Source organism: Monodelphis domestica, chromosome 3 (genome assembly GCF_027887165.1).
Source record: "Monodelphis domestica isolate mMonDom1 chromosome 3, mMonDom1.pri, whole genome shotgun sequence".
NCBI lineage: Eukaryota > Metazoa > Chordata > Mammalia > Didelphimorphia > Didelphidae > Monodelphis > Monodelphis domestica.
The window spans coordinates 467,064,241-467,086,827 of record NC_077229.1 but is presented as its reverse complement, the minus strand read 5'-3'; the positions used below and the strand labels follow the sequence as shown (position 1 = coordinate 467,086,827).

The following is a 22,587-nucleotide window of genomic DNA, read 5'->3' as shown; positions in this document are numbered from 1 at the left end:
AAATACTTTTTGTTTGCCGGTTTTATATCCTTGTACTTGTAACCAAGGACTGTGGAACAGACAAGAAGCAAATAAAAAAAAACTCTAATAATAATGCCAGGCATTTCAAGTAAGTCTAAATTTCAGTTTCAGAACTTTGAGCTGGAAAGAAGCTCCCTGCTCAATTGAGCTCTGTGAGACAAGGAGCAAATGTGCCCCTCATAACATCCTTAGCCAGGAATATGTTCTTTGAATTTATAGCTTCTTAAAATAGGAAGCAACTTTTTAAAAAACGGAAAAAAAGAAATAAGTATTTGCAAGTTAACTTTGTAGAAAAAAATATTTTTTCTCCTGAGCTTTACATTTCAAGTTCCATGAATTTGCACAAATTTTATTATGACTATTTTAGAAACTTGAACACCTAACTTTCTTTTTCTTTTTATTCTGAATAAATTATATTGGCATTTCCTAAATTATTTTATTTGGAGGAATACTTTTAATCAAAAGAAATTCTAAAATGAACTGGTTGTAAAATTCATCTGTTCTTCATTTTCTTATAATCTATAATCAGGAAATCCATTCATTCATGCTATATAATTTTTGTCCTTTAAAGTGGTTAGCAGAATGTGACATTCTGAATGCAGTCACATCTAAATTGATAATGGTCTAGGCGGAGGGTAATTTTAAAGTACAGGGTGAAGAAAAGGTTTAATCTGTATGTTAGAAGGTTTTGAGGGCAAGATTTTTGCCTTTTTGCTGTATGTCGTGTGTGTGTGAGAGAGAGTGTGTGCGTGCATGTGTGGACACCCTTTTGTTTATGATGGTTTGTGGGGTTTGGGGTCTTGAAATGTAAATGGGCCCATTTTCTTTGGTGAATTTACCTTAAGGTGGGACAACTGCTTCAAAGCTGGCCACAGCTTTCTGAGTGAGGAGGAGGATGCGGTTTCTGAGCTGGCTTAAATGTAGGCTCTCCTTAGCTATAAACCACACGCATGTATTCATCATTGATTTTCAAATGATAGGTTTCTATATCACTGGTTTAGGATCCACAGCTTTGCATTCCTGAATCTATATTATGCCAAAAGAATAACAATTTGGTGGCTGGAAACAGAAATGGTTATTATATGGCTCCAAAATGCTAGCTGGCATAATATGCCAAAAACAGCAGGAATCAACTAGTAAAAAGCAGATTGTAGTAGTTCTTAAAAATAACACTATGTTCTAAAAATATAAATCAAAAAGTGTCATCATTGTTCCAAATATTTTACATCAGCATGTCAATGCATCAGAATAGGTGACCAAAGTTTTAGAATGGTATGTTCTAAATGATGGGAGACACCATTTAGTTGTGTATGTTATCCACAGAAAGCTAAAATGTAGTTTATTTTTTAAATACTTTTTTTTATGTTTTCTGCTGTCCAAATGTGAAATTGTTGGGGGGGGGGCAGTTAATTGGGCAAAGAAAATGGAAGTTTTGCTGGAATTTCTCAAAAAGTTTACTATATAAAAAGTTGGGAATGGGGGAACAACTTATTACACAGCCACTCTGAAGCATTTCCATTTTCTCACATTGGGCCAGTACTTGTCATATCATAGGACAACACATTTCACAAGGCAGTTTTACTTCCTTTTAGCAAAATAGCTCCTGTATGCAAACCAAAGCAGTATCAGCACAGAACAAGCCTAGGCTTCCATTTCTTCTGAACTATTCAAGCTTCACTGCACTACTTAACTGACTTTTTTTTCTTTCTTTTGAAATTACCCAGCTAATTTTCCATTTGATTGTTTACTTAAACCAGATCTCACATGGGGTTTAATAGCTGAGTGACACATGTTCAGTACATCAGTATGAATTTCAATTGACAAGAATATACAATGCAAAATTTATCTTGGATTTCATTTTACATCTTCCTTAGTAAATTCAATTAAAATTTAACGATCAGATTCACAACTGTTATTTACTAAGAAACTTTAAATGTAGAATTCTTGTAGACTGAAGGGATTAAGGGATGACCTCACATCCCACATTTTTAGACAAACATATTTTGTTTTTTATTGATCTCAGTGAGATTGTTTCAATAATAGGTGTAAGTAGTTTTTCTCCATACAAAATAACTCCTATATGGGCATTTTCGTTATTTCCTGGCTAGCTTTACAGACCTAAAATAATCATCTTGAAGTTTTGTTTTAGTGAACTTTTTTATGTTTCAGAGTTGCTCACTCGTTTTGTTTTCTTTTCCCCCCTGGTAACTTAAAGAATTCCAACATAGAATGCAACTGACCCATTTAATCTTGTGGTAGATATGTTCTTTGTGGGTTTGCAGCCAATTTAGTCTGGCATAAAATAAAGCAGGTAAACGAATAATGTATAAAGACCAAACATGCTTTCTGTAGTTTCTTTCAAATATTTTCCAGTTCAAGACATCCAGAAATATTATTTTCTTTGTCTTTCCCACTGTTATAGGGTCCAAGACTATATGACCTTGTACCCTTGCTCTAGCAGTGTTCTCCTAATTGATAACCCTCAGTTCTATTCTCTTTCTCTTCTAATTTATCTTATGCACTACTGTCAGAATAATCATACTAAAGGACTGCTTTAATTACTATTACCATTTCTTCTATACCTTCAGTAGCTCCCATTGGTTATAGAACAAAGTCCAGAATTATTTTTTTTTAAATTATGCATGTTTATTACAAGGATTTTTTCTTTTCTTTTCTTTTTCTTTTTTTGAGGAGTGGAAGAGTAGGGGAACAAAGGAAGTGGGTGGAAGAGAAACAAATGCTCATTAATTGAAAACAAAATTTAATTAAAAAAAATAGTTAAGTCCAGATTCCTGATACTTACATCCTGACACTTAAAACATCACAGAATTTAAAAATTGGAAGGGATTCAGCAACCATCAGGTCTATCCCATAGCAATTCAAGGTCCTCTATGAACTAGCCACAAATATAACATGGTAAAATGGAAAGAGTAAGAGTCTCTCTATTGGTCTCAGTTTGTCATATGTGAAATAGATATTTCCTAAGATCTCTTCATCTTAATCCTGGTCTCTTGTGATTATGCCTCTCCAATATTATTTCCCCTTCTCCAACAAACCATTATACATGGTCCAGTCTCTAATGTAAATTGTCTATGAGCATTATTGATGTCTTTGCCCATCCCTTTCTCCTACCTGTAATAGTATCCTTTTCCTCTTTTTTTTAGCCTTCAGGTACAAATTTCAAGTCCTACCTCTCTTGTTAAAGCTTTTTTGTATTATTTCAGTTTATAATAATCTCTTCCTCCTATTAATCTGTATACCTATCTCCCTTATATCCAACTTTATAGTATTATTTTTCTTTTTTATACCTTGAGAACAGGGATCATGTCTTTCTAAATCCTCATATTTCACGAATTTCCATGCACATAGAAAGCATTCAATAAATATATGCTAATAATGAAAAACGCCTCCTTCGGGGCTCTCACAGAAGAACCTTCTTTTTTTCTTATCTATTTATTATAGTTTTAGCTAATGATAACTAAATCTGTTTCAAATCTAAAAAAAAAATCATGCAAGCCAACATGCATTCATCCAGAAGTCATGTCTAGGGACAGCTAAGTAGTACAGTAGATAGAACCCTAAGACTGGAGTTGGGAGCTCTGGGTTCAAATATGGCCTTAGACCCTTCCTATCTGTGTGGCCCTGGGCAAGTCACTTAATCCCAATTGCCTAGCCCTCACCACTCTTCTGTATTAGAATGGATACTTAGACAGGAGGTAAGGATTTAAAAAATAAAGAAGTCATGTATGTTTAATCTCATTTCCTTTTCTGACACTTTAATAGATTGATACATTAGGAGAATATAGACCAAAGACCCAGACTTTACCGAGATTTCAGAAAAACGCTGGACATATTTCATTTTCTTAAGAGTACCCACAATATTCTTTTGAACAAGAATGGGAGATGTGGATTAGAACCTAGTGCAATTAGGTGAATCCAGAACCATTTAAACAACCAGACCTAGGAAGTGGTGACTAATGGTCAATGACTAATCACTGTAAAATTAGAGAGATTTCTAATGTGAGCTTCCCAGGTTTTTGCCTTAACTCTGCCTTCTTCTGTTTTTATCAGTGATGTAGATGGAGGCATTGATGGAATCCTCATTAGATGTGCATGTGGCAAGAAGCTGGAAGGAAAAGCTAGCACAAAGCAGCATCATAACAATGCATTCAAACTCATGCCACCTTATACTACTTTAGAAGAAACATATTTTCCACAACAAAGAGAGGTCATAGTCCTGTGGTACTCTGTCATAGGCCATTCTGGAAATACAGAGTTTATTTCTAAGTACTACATCTTAAGAAGGTCAATAAACCATATTGCTTTCAAAGGAGGATGACCAGGAAGGGGACTAGACTATGCCCTGTAAAGATTGTTTGAAAGAAATACATATATTTATCTGGATAATTATGTGGGGGAGAAGCATAATGGGGGAAGAGAATTATCTTTAAATATCTGAACCTTTGTCACATGAAAGACGGATTAGACTTATTGAACTTATGCCTGAGACAGCAGATCCAGGAAGACTGGCAAAAAGTCAAGTCAAATCAACAAGTATTTATTTATTAAACATTGACTATGTTCCAGTCATTCTCCTAAATTCTGGGGACACAAGGAAATGAAAAATTAGCCCTGGATTTCAAGGAAATTATATTCTAATGGGATTAGCAAACATGAAACATGAAAATAGGTACACACAAGATATATACAGGACCAATTGGTGCTAGAGCTCAAAAGGAATTGGGAGAAACAGAAAGAGGAAATGGAGGAGAGACTTGAAGGAAGAAAGGGAAATCTGGAGGGAGAACTTTCCAGGAAATGGAATTCACAGTGGGTGAAAATACCTAGAGACTAGTCTTGTGGAAGAAATAGCAGAGGCTAGTCTGTGGAGGGGTGTTAAAATGTAAGAAAAGTGGAAAGGTGGGAAATAAAAATTAAGTTGCGAAGGACTTTCAAAGCTAAATAAAGGACTTTCTATTTCATCCTGGACGTAATAGGGAGCTACTAAAGTTAGATTTCAGCTCAATATCAGGAAATTGATGTGGTGGGGAGCTCTCTAAAAGTAGTGTTTTGTCTCAGGTTCTTAGTGAGTTTCTTCTAATTTGAGGCTGAAGGATCACTTCTGTGGATGTTGTAGTAAAGATACCTGCTCACATACTCGCTGTCCTTGGTGGTCTTCTGTGTGCTCCCTCCTAATTCAGATTCAATAATAATTTCATGGGTTTGTCTGTTCCTGCATTAATCACAGCAAAGACCTAGAATCTGGTTTCAGAATTTGTTCTCATGCTGGCTTAGATCGTATCCCAGATGGTATTCTCTGGGGCCATGCATGTCGTTGAGTAGGAAGTTAAGGTGGCAACTTTTCTTCATGTATTTTGAAAAACAGGATAGCAGAAACCTTCAAACATCCATTTTTCCCCCTGATCAACTCAGGCTAAACATCTAAGATTTCAGAACTCCCCTATTGCCTTATGAGGTGGCTGCTCCCTTACTGTGATGAATCAGCATTTTATGGCAGCCTCAGCTCACTGCAGCTACTGGGCAGAAGTGCTGCTGCCCTCTGAAGTTCTATGGGAGCCCAGTCAAAAGAACCAGCCCATCGGAGTTATTATTAGAACATACTGAAAAGGGCAAGAGGGATTGAAGAACAACTGGAGGGAGAATTTGCTCAAATAAAAGGGGGATTGAATGACAAAAAGATTTAAGAATCTTCCTGAAGCTTCTCCTCCTCCTGCACATCCTAGAAATTACAGTCTTGCTCTTATACCCTTGTTTCATTTGAGAAGGAAAAAAAACACCAGTGAAGTAAAAGGGAGTGAGTCAGGAAGGAAAGAAGGAAAGTCAGACCCCTGTGTTGTGCCAGTCGATTAAAGCAAAGCACAATTGTATGCTTTTCTTAGACCATAAGACTGTCTGACTTTCTTCCTGACTTTTCTAAATAGTGAAAAAAAGTTATAAGGACACAAGTTCATCTTAGTAATCTGCTTCGTAAAACTGCTATTAGTAAACTTCTGCTTTGAGTCTATTAAGGAATTGTATGAATTCATTTTCAAAAACAGTTTCAGTATTGCTCACAGTAAAGGCATTGCTTTTCTACTCTTGAAACTTTACATTTTTGAGGTTGGGATCAATTGTTTTCTTTTTAATAAAGGTGCATTATGATATCTGGAAATATATTTGAATGTGGGTTTCTTTTTAAAAAACTCTTTTTTAAAACAGGGAACGGGTATGGTAACCCCAGAAACTCACCAGGTTTGCTGGTCTCACCTGGAAACTTGAATAAGAATATGCAAGCAAAGTCTCCACCACCGATGAATCTGGGAATGAACAACCGTAAACCAGATCTCCGAGTCCTTATTCCACCAGGCAGCAAGAATGCAATGCCATCAGTGGTAATACTAGACTGCATTTTAATGCATTTTTCTGTTACCTTCTCAATATTGTGCTTCCTATAGTGAATTCTTCAAATATATTCATTTTTAACAATTCCTCCTACTCAACCATAAAAACAAAACAATGACCCTTCTAGTGGTATCCAGCTACAGCTTCTGTTATCTAGTTTCCTTTTTTTTCCTTTTTAAGTAGTAAAAAAAAAAGGCAAAACAAAACACGTGTTCAGGAAGGCCCATTGATAATGCTAGTGTCAAGGCACATGGACAATATCCTCACTGTGTGGTGTGTCTAGTTTTCATTCATTCTCCATCACTAAATATTTATAAAAGATATGCAGTCAGTGAGAGAATATTAAGGTACACATGGCCTATTAACTCACCATATTCATTATAAATATTTTCAAGTTATTAAGACTACAAAATATTTTCTATAATTTCTAAAAAAGACTTTTTTTTCTTGTTAGTTGAAGATTCTTTTCTTAGATTTATTTCAGTAAGGATGGTTGGGTTGCTTATACTCAGTTTAAGCTTCCATGCAAGTAATATAATAGCCAAAGACAAAATGCTTTTAAATCTCATTCACTCTGATTATAAGGGTCATGTTTTACAGTGATTGAGAAATAATAGTTATTTCTGAGAAGAAATAAAATAATACATAAAGCATCCCAGGGCCTATGTACATTTCTGACTTCTGCTTATACATGACAGCCTCCAGGATATTAGAGCTGTACTAGATTTGACAATAAAAGACCTCACAGCTATGTTCTTCAGATTAACTTAGCGTAAGAGTTGAAAACATTAGAAACACACCTGATTTATTTTTTAAAGAATTCTGTAAACAGATTTAGTTCATGCTATGAACATATTTCTTTTTCCTGTTCAGTGACATATCAGGGCAAAAATTGTATTGTGAGCTGATTAATATATTATGACATAGTACAGATTAATTTTGAAAATCACCTCCTTCCCCTCCAAATCACATAAAATGGGGTGGCCCCTTTTGAAATAACTGGAATTCATAAATACGATCTCCTACAGGGCAGTGACAAGCTGTCTCTATCAATGATTTATTCCAGGGCTCTTAAAACTGAGATACTTTCCAAGGGATTCTATCTCTGAATGGCCATAGCTCTGGCAACCAGGTGCCACTCTCCAGCCTCACTGGGTGCCCCAGCGAGTCTTGGTAGTGTCATCTTTTCTGTAGTAGTGAAATAATGAATGCTGGAACAATGACCTGTGCTGAAAACGGGCTAGATTGTCTTCACATTGGAGACAAACATCTCATTAGAGGAAACAAAGAATGCTTTTGTAAGGAGTTATTTTTATAGACTGGATTCAGAAACTGTTTAAATTGTTGTGCCTATCAGAAGTTGCTTTTCATTATGTTGAAAGGAATTTGCCCAATGATAAATATTTACTTGCACTAATTATTAATACTCCTTTCCTACGCTCTCAGTCTGAGGATGTCGATCTGCTTTTGGTAAGTGGTGGTAGTGCCCCCTTAAATTTAATCACGCTAAGAAACTGATGGCTATTTTTAGATGGACTTGGTGCCTGTGGTGAAATTGAGAAACGATAGAGATGACCACAAAGGGTCGATATTGCTAAATTTTTAAATATTTATAATTTCCAGTATCTATCAGGGGTGAAAAGAACATTGGGTCGTTATAGTTTTCAGCTTTAACCTCTCTCTGGGTGGTGCCAAGTTTTAAACAATATGTCTGTTTTGGAGCATGCAAAAGGGACCTAAAGCTCTCTGGTTAGGTATTTTATCCTTATTATAATGTGTTTTTTCTAGTAATTAGGTTTCTTGAAGTCATTAGACTTATGTGGACCTTAACCCTTCTTGAAGTAAAGGAGTTAATGATAAATGTTAACTGCTTTGCATCCTAGTTTGAAAGAAGTTTGTTGGAACCATAGTTTGAAGGAATGAAGTGGTCAGAGCACCATCTGCTGGTCAAAATTTGATATACTGCATTACTCTGGTACTGCTTATAGACTTTCACATAAAAACCATTATTGTTGACTTTAATGAAAAATTTTTTTTGCATTTGAATGAGGACCGAAACAATGGAAGTACAGTATACATATTTCATCAGTTTTCCACATGGTCTGTTTTTACCCACAATAAAGCTATCCTGCTTGTTACTAGTTCAGTTGCCTAGGAGATACTGATGTAATGGGTTACTATGGCAACAGCTGGTCTCTTGAAGGATTGTAAATGATAGGGTTGGCAGAGTTCAGAGAGGCACATGTTAAATGATTAATTTCACGAAATTCATACCAAGATATGTTTTTATATGAAAACTAACACTGAAATCTAATATGTTTAATTTATTTGAAATCAATCAATAATACCCTTTTTATTTACTTTAATAGAATCAAAGGATAAATAACTCCCAGTCTGCTCAGTCATTGGCCACCCCAGTGGTTTCCGTAGCAACTCCTACTTTACCAGGGCAAGGAATGGGAGGGTATCCATCAGCCATTTCAACAACATATGGTACTGGTGAGTATCTTCATAAAGTGTAAATAGTACATTTAATAACAAGAAAGAAAGCAAGACAAAAAATTCTATCTTTTCAATCTGTCAAGAACGTCTATGGTGATCCTTCATATGTGTATTATACTGAACCATCACCTATATTTCTAGTAAGATCAGTTAAGATCTTTGCTTTATTAAGTGGTTGAAAGTCTTATTAAACCAACTTGAAAAATGAGAAATGTCAGAGAATACAAGAGATCGCTTTATTGTTTTACTAGAAAGGACATTTCTTATGAGCTGTGTCCCTTTAAACATGAGTTAGGAAATCCTTCCAGTTGATCAAATCTAGCAGTATGAATAATGCATATAGATATGGTCCAGCACTGTAATGATAATGCATCCTAGAAATTTCTAGTTTTGAAATGGAGAAGGTTTTATCTAGGACATTATTTCCCCCCCAAATTTAGCACTTTTTAAAAAATTTAGAATGACTTCTTTGTCTTTCTGAAGTGAAAAAACTGCAGTTGTGAAAATTTTAGGAAGTAGAAATGTTAATGCTAGCCACTATATAATCAGTTTTAAATTAATTATTTCTCCATAATTATCTTTTTCCCACAATCTAGAGTACTCACTGAGTAGTGCAGATTTGTCATCTCTCTCTGGGTTTAATACAGCCAGTGCTCTTCATCTTGGTTCAGTAACTGGCTGGCAACAGCAACACCTACATAACATGCCACCATCTGCCCTCAGTCAATTGGGGTAAGCAATATTATTTTTGTATTATAATCTTCTAAGGGATAAAGCAGGCTTTTAATATTTATTAGGGTATTATAGCCCATCAATCTAGAATATATCATTATGCTATAGCTGTCATCATCATCATCATCATCATCATCATCATCATCATCAAAACCTGAAAAGAAGTATGAGATTAACACTTTTTTAAAGTATGTAGTTTAACTTAAGAATAAAGGGAAATTTTTATTGACAGCTTAACTCTTTTATTTATATTAGCAAGAGGCATTGATACTTCTTTTGGCATAGCATAAAATGAAGCAGAAAACATTGTTTGTGTTTTTCTCCAAGCAAATTAAAAAGTTCACTTGAGATAGAGGATAAATTTGTGGTTGTAAAATCTATAAAATGTTTCAAATATAATTGAGACAAACTCATTTAGGATAAATGAAAATAAAATTTTAGCATAGTAAAAAATCTCCTGATCATAGAATTGTCATATTTCCATCTGTTCAACTGACATGCAGGCTTCATATATTTGTAACTGCCTTGTAAAAATATAGCCTAATTACCTAAATCTGGATAGAATACTTAATTTTTGTTTTCTGAAGTCAGAAAATGTGTATCCCTGCCCTCTTGTGGTGGTTTAAGGATATTTCTTCAGTACAGGAGTACTGGTATTGTTAGATTATAGAGAGCTTAAAGCCAAAAAAAAGTCAGGCTCACACTTCTAACTAAACAAAGAACAAGGAAATGCTTTAATCTAGAAATTTATTTTAGGTATTACTAACATCTCCATATTTGCTGTTTCAATATACAGAAAAGAAGTGTTTAGTGGTTTGCTTTTGATATCCTAGATCCCTGAAACTTGATAATATTATAATGGGCTTTTTCATAAAATCATTTCGTGTAAGCTATGTATAACATTCATGTACAAGGTAATAAATTGCCCAAATCCGTTAATTTCATAATGTTGCAAAATTCCAAAGAAAACAAAATGAAAATGCCAAATGCTCAACCTGTACTTAATCAGAGTTATTTCCAGCAATTTATTATTTAAATGTAACCAAATATTAGCCAAAAAAGGATACAAATCAAATCCTGAGTCAGCTTTGTTCACTTTTCATTTTCTCATATTATCATTTCCTAATTCATATCTTTAAAAAGTTAAGTGGCAAAGCAGGTTAAGAACTTCAGTACCTCAAAAGCCACATGATTTCATCCATATGAATACTTCTCCAGCAAAGCAAATCACAACCCCTCTGTGATTTAGCAGATGATTTTTTTGTGAATTGTTGTAGTTAGAAAAAAAAAATTCATCCCCTAGTGGCTATCTTTCTGGAGATAAGGCTCTCTGCATGTAGTTATACAAGAAATATAGTTCCTTCCAGGCTTGTAGAAAAAGCCTTTCTACAAAAAAGCCTTTCTACTTTGGCCAGAGTTGGTATTTTGCTTATATAAACTTCCAGACTCCAAGATCAATTCCTTGACACTTGGAGGATTAGAGATTTAGTAAAAGAAATTATCAGTCAATCTAATTTTTACATAAACATAGTAGTGCCTATGAAGTACTATTAAGGATGACATCAGAAACTGAAATCCTTAATCTTTCTGTGAAATAAAAATAGTTGAACCCTAAGCCATAGAGGTCTTCCCTCAGCAATTCCAGCCTATTTTTGCCTTGAAAAGCTAGGGAATGCTTTCATGCTCTTCCAGTACACTTTCAAATGTCTTCTGAATCCAGAAAAGTTAGCTGGATCTGTGTGTGTGTGTGTGTGTGTGTGTGTGTGTGTGTGTGTGTGTGTGTGTATCCAGATAAATAACTTTTTAGAAAAAATAATCAAGGTTAAATTCAGATAAAAGAACCCAACAGTTGATTGACACTGATAACTCTTTTCTAATAAGCTACCAATTCCTTTTACCTTTCAAATGACTGATTTAGACTGAAGATTAGAAGTGGATACACAACATATTTTCTCATGTATATTCTAATTTTTATCATTATCATTAAATATCCAATAGAATCTTGCATTCAGTATGTGCATATCTTAAAATGCCAATTATATGACTTAACTCCAACTCTTCTAATTACTTCTGATAATCTTTAAACATAGAGATAGTTCAAATACATGGTGTCACTAGATTTCTACTCATTTGGTTTTTTCACTAAGTCCAGGAATACTAATTTCTCAAATGTGTGTTATTTTATCATGACAGTGTTCTGATTTAAAATAAAGTATAAAATAGCAACCAAACCCAAATAAATCTTTTTTCCCTAAATATAGTATTGCATTGATATTGTACAACACAAAATCTGTTGTGCCAAATATTGTCAGGACAGGTTAACTTTTAAAAATTTTTAACCAAAATGATTACCCAAAGATTTCCTTGGAATATAATAATTTTCCAGATACCAGGAATAAGTCTAAAGCTCCCATTACTAGCTACAAACATGACTTTATTTGTGCATGAAGGAAATATTTTGTCATTTCAGGTTATTTTAAAGCTTAAATTCATGTTGTTAAATTCCATCATTCTTTGTATATAATTTTTTTAGAAAACAACTACACTTTAACACCTAGATTCTGTCCTAGCCAATAAGGTGAGCAAAGATTTCAATGAACTGAAATAAAAAATAAGGAAAACAGATTCAGACTAGAGAGGAATTGAGAATTAAATATATAGAGTCAAGGGGAAAAGTGTGATTTTGCACCAAGTTCCTTTCTATACTTTTTTTCATCATGTACATCTTGTGTGAGAATTTATCATACAAGTTTTCATTGTCTTTTAAATACTAGATATATAAATGTTTCTTGAATTGAAATACCTGGATAATATAGAATATACAACCCTTCTTCATCTTCTATCCAAACATTATATATGCCTGGGTACATGCACACAGAAATGAACACACACATTTAGAAGCTCTTAACTCAGTGCCTGGCACAAAGTAGATACATAATAAATGCTAGTTGACTGACTCACACACACACACACACAAAGTTGTCATCATTTTTCCTACTTTTTCTATAAATAATTTCTGTCTAAAAAAATCTTCCTAGAAAGCTAAATAGCTTTAAAAGGAGTTACCATAAATATACTAATTTGACATAATTAAGTTACATGAAAATTATTATAAATAGTAAAAATTCTCTCTGCTATATTAACATCTCTATCAAATCAATCATTTCAGCCACTCAAATTTCATAAGAATCTTTTAATTGAAAGGCTTCTGGAAATCAGATTACTGTCTTATTGGGTCATTGGGTTAAATCCAAGACGACAGGTCTGGCGTTTCAAAGAGAAGTTGTTTAATATTTTGGAATGTCAGCTGAGCCAAAATGAATATTGGCAATGTTGTGTAATTATCAAAGTGTCAACTGAATCCATCAATACTCTACCAAAAATAAAGACAACAACATGTGTATTTTTTAAGTGGAAATATCTTTAGACCTTCACAATTACACTTTTTAAAAACTGCCTGGCATCTGATTTTACCAATCCAACATAAAGAATGATTCACTTTGGGTCTCCTACACAAGTTCCTGAAGTTGGTGGGAGCTTTATATAGAGAGTAGAGCTGTGGCAGAAGAACCTGGCCCTGAGAGATCAGTGGGAGTGATTTGTGTGACTAAGAGTGAGCTTTTTAAAAAGTGGTCATTTTCCATCAAAGTTACCTTTCTTCTTTAAAACTCAACAATGCCAATGGGCTTTCCATAGGAAATGCCCCTCTATATTTTAGGTGCTTTTCCTGTTATCTAAAAAGGCATTGTTGCTAGCAGCTTCAGACATCAATTCTTGTGATATGGGTGTGCCAGGGATACTGTAGAAGGCTATTTGTGGGTACAGGCAACTTTCAAAAGGTTAGGTAAAAATAGGTCAGATACTCTAATATATTTTACAGGCGGAGGCAGTAAGAATTTGAATAAAACTGTCCAGTCATATTTGATCTCTGATCGAATACGGGGAAAGGTAGGTGTTTTCCCAGTTCTAAATCTGGCATCAGTAGTAAATGATAATTTTCAGTGTGGATTTTAATGTGAACAGCTTGCAGATCAGGCTTCTTCACTCTCCCACATCTATTTAAGGGTAGCACATATTCCTCATAATCATCTATGTCCACCAAAATCATGTTCTAAACAAACACCAAACCACAAATTTTGGCTGTTCCCCAAATCTGACTCTGGCATGAATAGTGCCAAATGAAGTGGTTGTTTTTTAATTGACTGCTCTTTATTTTCCAGAATTATTTCTCTAAAAAATAAGACTGACCAATTAAATTCCTTAGTTATTAGTCACACTGACATACTATGTATTTGTAACAAAGTAGCTAACATAATCTACCATTCGATAGACTAAAAGTTTCATGTTTGTGTATTTATTCCCCAGAACTTTTAGAGACTTTTCTCTATCAAAGGGTTTGAAAGATGTTTTCATGATGCCTTAAAATATCACTAGAAGTCATATTACGGTATTTCTATGTATACATTTAAAACAATAGTAGCTCACAGGGTGTTTTCCTCACAAATGCCCCATGGGGCAGATAGAAGGAATGCCCTCACTCCATTTTACTGCCAAAGAATCTAACTGAGAGAGTGTGTGTGACAGCACAGCCACATGACTAATGAAGGGCAGATTCAGGATTTATTGACAGGGAGGGATCATTAGTGTTCCACTCTTTACCCAAAAAAAAAAATGGGAATTATGTCCAAAGAGGCTAATTGCGTATGAAAGTTGAAGAAATTATACAAATAATGCAAGCCCTTGTTCAGATCACACCCCATAAAAGATATTTTTATGATTGAGTAAAAAAGTTTATGGATTTTTTTGAGGGACTGAAGATCTATTGGGGTTCCTGATTTGTCCATCTTAGCTATTGTCTTCATTGATCCAGTTCATAAAATAATTTTTAAATTCTCTATTTCTTTTTGCCAGCAAAGACAGAATTTAAAGTACAGAGAAGTAAAAGACATTTATTGCTATAGCACTTTAATTTCATATATTCAATGTTATTAAGTATACGTTTGATTCACACTAGAAGTATTTAATTAAATTTTCATCATATAGGCTAGCAAAAATCCTTCTCCCAAATTCAAAAGATGGTTTTCTTCTTCCTAGAAGGCAACAAGCATTTAGTAAATGTTTACTCTGTGCTAAGTACTACATAAAATAATCACCAAGTAAAGCTTAAACTAAGAGCAAATAGCCCACCCCTGAAATGTAAGATATAGTGTTTTGGTTATTGTTATTATTGCTATTTTAATTTCTCCCTGACTTAGAGAGTCTATATAACTCTCATCTAGGAATATAGTAAGACTAAGATAGATTCTAACATAGTAAAAAGTATTTAAATTGCCCAAAGAAAATATATCCGAATCATCATGTGAAGTCAGTTTAGTGTTTAGATAGATGTCAAGGCTGATTTGCTTCTATAGAACCACAGAAGTTAGAGAAAGAAAATGTTTATTAAAGAAACAAATCATTCTCCTTTCAGATTATTTCCTGTAATACATTATACATTAATAAGAGAAGGAAAGTAATTTTTTTGCCAGTAGGTGGTGCTTTTGTACAAAACATCACTCATAAACTTGTCTCATTTCTGCCTAATTTCATATTCCTATACCTTGTTAGCACTTATTGTATCTCCCACAAAGCTACCTCCTTCTGTCATATACTTTCTCCCAAATTTTCATGAACATACACATTCACAACAAAGTTTAAAATAGCACTGAAGTCTTCTTCTTAAATTGGAAAGTGAAATAGGAAGGAGCTCATACTGGCAAATCTGGGGTCCCTTTGTTTGAGATGGGTGTGTCTTCATGTACAAGGCATTGCTTTTGCTCTTCCTTCTTGGGGTGGGGGGGCAGGAAGATTTTTGAAATTCCCTAACAAGGCAGGTTGTCCAGGATCGAACAGCATATGTCAGCATTCTCTGCCATGGGATATAGACACCTGGTGTGTAGACCAGCAAGCCTAATGCTCACAATTTCATCATTCAGTCTTCTATTTGGGTTCTCTTGGCCAATAAGAATTTGTCTATCTGTCTCCTTTGAAAGGTTGGTTTAATTCTTATTTTCCAAGACCTGTAGCTTCATCATTTATCCCCTATTTTGAAGGAAGTGCAAGCTCTTGAGGAATACAATGAGGAACAAATGTTCTGAGCACAGCTAAATCACCACCACGCCTTTCTATAGACTGTTTCTCCCATACAGTCTCATCTACCTGACCATATATGCCATCAGAATATTGGGGGACAGCGAGGGGCATCATTTTATTTATTCTTGTAGATTCGTGTACTTGGCAGTGCTTGACTAACATTAATGAAAGTTGAGGAAAATAAAGTTTTTTAAAATAATATTTCCATCACATATGGTTAAGAAGCAATAAAGAATTTCCACTTAGTTATATGTCCGATCACAGATAAAAAGCTTACATTCATTTATACCTACCTATAAAATATCAATAGATACATTCACCTTTCAGCTCCTGGCCTCCTTTCCTCTCTCACCTCATCGAAAGAAAAAGATATTTATTGTCTGAAAAATTCCATGGCCTCCCCTTCACCGGAAGCTTGACTTTCCAGAAAGAGGATATAACTCAATTAGTCATACTGTCACCTGGTCAATACATAAAGCCTCCATCATAAGTCTTTAGGTGTATACATATTTTTTAAAAATCAGTCTTGCTGCTCAGACAGGTCTAATACTAGAGCCAGACAGACACTCTCTCCCCCACCCCCTTTAAAATGTTGAGCAAAATGTCAAGGACAGAAAAATCTCTTGGGCCAGGTTCTGGGCACTGCCATGCAGAGCTCTCTGAAAGCTCCTCGGTACCCTGTCAGAGCCTAGAGACAAATGATGCCTAAGGTCTGAAGCCCTGAAATTGGAATTGCTGCAGGATTTTTGTTTGCTTTTGCTTTGTTTTGAATAGCATCACATTGCATTACTGAGCAAGTGATGCTTCAGTCCCCCCCCCCCCATCCTCCCCATCTCCTCAGGTGCTCTTCGCCCGCCCTCTTGACATGCCCGAGAATGGGGTGGAAGTCTTTAAAAACTGATGTTTTGTGGATGTGAGTGATTGTGCGTTCCTGGGGGCTCCAGGCCTCCTCAGTCTGTAACTGGGTTTCCTTTCCTCCTACAGAGCTTGCACTAGCACTCACTTATCTCAGAGTACAAATCTCTCCCTGCCTTCTACTCAAAGCCTCAACATCAAGTCAGAACCTGTTTCTCCTCCTAGAGACCGTACCACCACCCCCTCGAGATACCCACAGCATACGCGCCACGAGGCGGGGAGATCTCCTGTTGACAGCTTGAGCAGCTGTAGCAGCTCGTATGACGGGAGCGACCGAGAGGATCATCGGAATGAATTCCACTCCCCCATTGGACTCACCAGACCTTCGCCGGACGAAAGGGAAAGTCCCTCAGTCAAGCGCATGCGGCTCTCTGAAGGATGGGCAACATGATCAAATTATTACCTACTAGTTTTTTTTTTTTCTTGCAGTGTGTGTGTGCTATACCTTAATGGGGAATGGGGGGTCGATATGCATTATATGTGCCGTGTGTGGACAAAAAAAGTCAGGTACTCTGTTTTGTAAAAGTACTTTTCAATTGCCTCAGTGATACAGTATAAAGGTAACCAGAAATGCTGAGATAGGCTTAGCACTTGAGTTGTACAACAGAACACTTGTACAAAATAGATTTTAAGGCTAACTTCTTTTCACTGTTGTGCTCCTTTGCAAAATGTATGTTACAATAGATAGTGTCATGTTGCAGGTTCAACGTTATTTACATGTAAATAGACAAAAGGAAACATTTGCCAGAAGGGGCAGATCTTTACTGAGAGAGAAAGCAGCTGTTATGCAACATATAGAAAATGTATAGATGTTTTGACAGACCCAGCAATGGGTGGCCACTGGGAAATGTAAGAAACAGAGGAGGTCACCTAACATAGCAATGATGCTCCCAAACATTCAGGCATATCATTGAAGTATGGCACTCCGTTAAAAGGATCAAAGACATTTAAAAGAGGACCATACTTAGAAAAACGTGGAGTTTGAGGGCAAACGTATTTAATTTTTAAAAATTCTGGGTCTGCATCACTTATTAAATAAAAATATAAAAATATGTACATTACATTTTGCTTATTTTCATATAAAAAGTAAGACAGAGTTTGCAAAGCATTTGTGGCTTTTTGTAGTTTACTTAAGCCAAAATGTGTTTTTTTTTCTTGATAGCTTCGCTAATATTTTAAACAGTCCTGAAAAAAGCAAAAGGGACTTTTTGTATAGAAAGCACTACCCTAAGCCATGAAGAACTCCATGCTTTGCTAACCAAGATAACTGTTTTCTCTTTGTAGAAGTTTTGTTTTTGAAATGTGTATTTCTAATTATATAAAATATTAAGAATCTTTTAAAAAATCTGTGAAATTAACATGCTTGTGTATAGCTTTCTAATATATAATAATTATGGTAATAGCAGAAGTTTTTGTTATCTTAATAGTGGGAGGGGGGTATATTTGTGCTGTTGCACATTTAAGTAACTATTTTCTTTCAGTTTTCTTTTACTCTGCATACATTTTACAAAATCAAAATCAGTTGTCAAAAGGATAGCCTGTGGGGTTAGAATGACCACATCATAACAACCTAAATCATTTCAAAAACTACATTTGCAATCTATTGGGTGAACGGACATCCATTGTATATATATATATTGATTAGTTCTTTCAGTTTGGGATTTTTGGGTTTTTTTGCATTTTACCAAATGCAGGGCCCCTTTTCTGATCTTAGGTATACCCCTGTGCATCTTGGAATTAAGTAAGCATCACAATTTGACCTTTCTCCTAAATCATCTACTTGGTATTCAGCCCACTCTAATTTGATACAGAGTATTTGGTTTTTAAAATCTGCCTGGAATGGGCTATAAGTGGTGGTACGTTATGTCCTGAAGATATGTCAGAAAAAAAAAAGATGTGATCAATGTGGAGGTAACCCAGTGAATAAGTTCTAATCGCCCACATTCAGAAAAAATACAAAGAAACGATGCTACAGAAAAAAAAAAGAAACAGGTACCCAGTTTGTATTATTTTAACCTGTACTCAACTAAACCTTGCTGATATCATAAGGCAGTTGAGCTAGCCCAGTGTATCAGGCAACCCCAAAATGTCACTTCTGCATAAGGCATGTATGTCCTATTTTTTCCTTCGATAAAGAAAATTACTAGCCAATACAAGAAAATCCATTTAAGATCCTCTATGTCCCTTTCCATTCAAAGAAACAATGACTTATTGAACATATGTCTCTGGGGATTATTTTCTGGGTCATTCCATTCCTTTTAAGAAGTTAGTGCCATAAGAAATGTTTATATTTCTTCTCCAAGAGTAGTTTCAGTTTTTGAAAGGATATAGGAACAATTTCCTTCTCATGGTATATGGAGATCCAGTTTCATCTCCCAATCAGATGCATTGACATTAGCAGCAAAAAAAAAAAGTAAAAAAAAAGTAAAACTACAGAAGTGATGCAGTCAGCACAAACAAATCCACACTAAGACCCATTCCCCATCAACGTGCATAGTTCTGTGTATTTCTCATCATAAGAGGCTGCCGCTGGGTGGCAGAAGCCAAGAGATTTTACTCACTGGACTCTATTTTCCTAACTTTATCTGAAATTTCCAATTAGTTCTCTGGTTTGTGCCTGACTAGGATGCCAGTCTGCCTTGTGCCCATATTTTGTATACTCTAAGCAGAATGCAATTCAACTAATTCCTCCATCCTATTTGATAAGATGACCGTGGAACATGGAAAGAAAGCTCTTTATGCAGAGGAAAAGCAGAACTGGATCCCTGACCTATTAAATGCAAACACACATAGACACACACGATATTCAAAGCCACTCTCCTAACCTTAAGCATGATCCCATTCTTAGAGTCTCTGGCTGAGATTTTTAACTTGACGTGTATAAAATATGCAAATATGTCACAAATGTGCTTTGTCATTTCAAAACACTTTGGGTTTATCCGAGTTGTTAGTAGAAACTTGTCAGCGGGTGGGGAGGGGGTCAGTCTATGAAAATACGAAGAATAGCCATATTAATAGTTTACCTTGCAATTTGCCTCAGCAACACAGGAAAAAAAAAAGGAAAAGTGAGTTTCTAAGGGGGTGGTTGTTTAAAGTAAGCTAAAGAACCAGCAGAAGCTAGGGCGAAGCCGAAGCCTTGGCTATTTATAGCCGTTCTGACAATGGTTTTATAAGAACATTTCAAAGAATAGAATCACTTGAAAATGGATGCCAGTCACCTCTTGTTCCCACCACCGAGTTCATAGCAAGTGGTGGCAAGAGAGTGAAGGGCTAATCGGAGAATTTTTCAAAGATGATTTAATGAGAAGAAGCACAACTTTGAATATGATGAGTCACTTTCTGTCAACAATAACTGTCTATCTTTTTTACCCTTGTACCTTTCTCTGTAATTTACCATTTATTGTATTTGCAAAGCTAATTTTGTTTTTTTTTTCACAGAGATTCCTTTGTATGTAAGGAGTTTGGGGCAGAGCCCTGAGGGAGTATTACTTTACAGAACCCAAGCTGCAGAAACCTTTTTTTTTAGGCAACACTCTTCATTGCAAGTTAAAATACCCCAAAGTGGCATTTTGTTCACTCGCAAGGATTGTCATTGCAAATCCTTATTTTAAGAGATTTTCAGCAACATCACTGAACTTAATTACTGGTGACAATGATATGATGTACAGGAGCTGCACGACCTGTATATGGTATGCATTGCTGCAGCCTTTCATTCTGATGCTGTTCATTTCAACATTTCGGAAAGTTCAGTTTTATAGCAAAGAGGCATATTTTTTCCCAAAGGCAGAATCTGTTTTGTAATGATGAATATGAAAATACCTGTCATCTTCAGCTCATTTTCAGGTTAACTAAAGTGAGAATTTTTAAAATAACAATGTCAATTCTCTCTTAACAAGAATGTCAGCCCTCTTGTACCTGGACATGTTTGGTTTAGCTTTCCTACCCAGTCTTTAACTTAGGGAGAGAGTTTTTGTTTTTGTTTTTCTTTTTTTTGCCCCTTTCTTCTTGTATTTCCTTCAGAAAGTAAATGCTTTGTATTTCTTTTTTTTAAGCCACTTGAAACCTCAATAAAGGCTGTTGCCTAAACATGGAATACTTCATCTGTTCCTGTTTGTGCCATCTGCTGTGATGTCGTCACTTATATGGCGTTAATTTCCTGCCACTACAGATCTTTTGAAGGACTGATGGGATATTGGTATCTGTTAGAATGCTTCAGATTGTAGATGTAATAAGAGGCTTTTGTTAATATGTTTTAACCAAAGATGTGGAGCAATCCAAGCTTTTAGCCACATACCGTCTGCATCAAATTTGTCCATTTGGGTTATTTTGATAATCGGGTGTTACATTTTGCCTTCCCTACGCATACCTCAAATTGATCCATACCTCACTTTCATTCAGAGAGGTCAACTAAATGACAGATTTCTTTTCTTTCACGCTAAATGCTAGTACCTGTGGTCTCTTAGAGTAGAGCAGAAATGGGTCACTGTAGGCATAGTACTTGGATTGCTTCAGATGGTTTGCTGTATCTTTTTTCTTCTTTTTTTTCTTTTTCTGGGGACTTGTTTCCATTAAATGACAGTAATTCACAAGTAGCTTGTAAATGAGGGCATACAAGCATTTGCAACAAATATTAAAATAGAGGCTCACAGCGGCATAAGCTGGACTTTGTCGCCACTAGATGACAAGATGTTATAACTAAGTTAAACCACATCTGTGTATCTCAAGGGACTTAATTCAGCTGTCTGTAGTGAACAAAAGTGGGAAATTTTCAAAAGTTTCTCCTGCTGGAAATAAGGTATAATTTGTATTTTGCAGACAATTCAGTAAAGTTACTGGCTTTCTTAGTGATGCAGTGTCTATGGTGCATTTCTTTAATTAGTGTTCTACTGTTCAAATTTGTTCTATTTTGCCACATTTTAAAAAGTAATTCTTTTTTAATTAGTGTTTAGTTTTAAAAAACTAATTCTTTCTACCACAAGGACACCTCTTTATTAGACTTGACAAATTTTATATACAGAGAGCTTATACAAAGATAGATTATTTGTATAAATAAACATACTTATCTAAATTCATTATTTAGGCAAGTATATGCCAGCATGGGTTGTCAATTAGATCTCATGTTCAGGAAGATTGTTCATAACACCAATTTAAGAATTAGGTGGCCCTCTCATTGGTTAAATACTTTATTACTGTGATTATATGACAGGTCTTTGATAACAAGTACTTCCTATGGATTTTTTTTCCTGAGGTTAGTGAAGGGCCATATCTAAGCTAATGGAAACTAGTGTTGTTTTGTGTTTGTTTGTTTGCTTTTTAACATGAGATTCTAAATGAAAATCTCTCACATAATATTTCTCTTTCTACATGGCATTAAATTTAACAACAATGGTGGAAAAATACAAATTTTAAATTATTGGAGCTAGTTAATAGTTAGAAGAGTCTACATCTTTTCATTACTATAAAAAAGCACATTGACTATGGAAAATGCAATTATAGTTTTTGAAAGACATGCAACTAGGGAAGTCAACATGCAAGACTATAAAAGAGAAAAAGGAAAGATGGAAGAAAAAGAGAAGGGAAAAAATAAGTGGAAGGAAGGATTTATTAAATGACTATTATGTCAGGCAAGGTACAAAGTGCTTTACAAATATTACCACATTCGGTCCTCTCTACAACCCTGGGATATAGGTATCATTTTTGTCCCCATTTTACAATTGAGGAAAGAAGGCAAAGGTCACTTGCCATGGGTCATGCAGCTAGTCAGGCTAGATTTGAACTCAAGTCTTCTTGACTTCAGACCCAGCACTCTATCCACTGTCCCACCCAACTGCCTGTAACAAAAATCCTAAACCACTCAATGAACTGGTAGCATAAGCAAGTTGA

The 22,587-nt window shown here is 35.3% G+C and overlaps 1 protein-coding gene across 13 annotated transcripts in view; it reads left to right on the top strand.

The window, feature by feature from the left end:
- Positions 1-21,552, top strand: part of MEF2C (myocyte enhancer factor 2C) — a 207,027-nt gene extending 185,475 nt beyond the window's left edge. For 10 of the 13 annotated variants that reach the window (XM_007487339.2, XM_056824625.1, XM_056824624.1 and 7 more), the window contains 4 exons: positions 6,241-6,413; positions 8,793-8,922; positions 9,522-9,657; positions 16,774-21,552. In XM_007487339.2, the coding sequence (XP_007487401.1) occupies positions 6,241-6,413; positions 8,793-8,922; positions 9,522-9,657; positions 16,774-17,095 (761 nt within the window). In that variant the 3' untranslated portion in view covers positions 17,096-21,552. The remainder of the gene's footprint in view (positions 1-6,240; positions 6,414-8,792; positions 8,923-9,521; positions 9,658-16,773) is intronic. The other 3 variants (XM_007487342.2, XM_056824629.1, XM_056824628.1) reach the window with 1 other exon arrangement.
- The last annotated feature ends 1,035 nt before the right edge of the window (positions 21,553-22,587 follow it).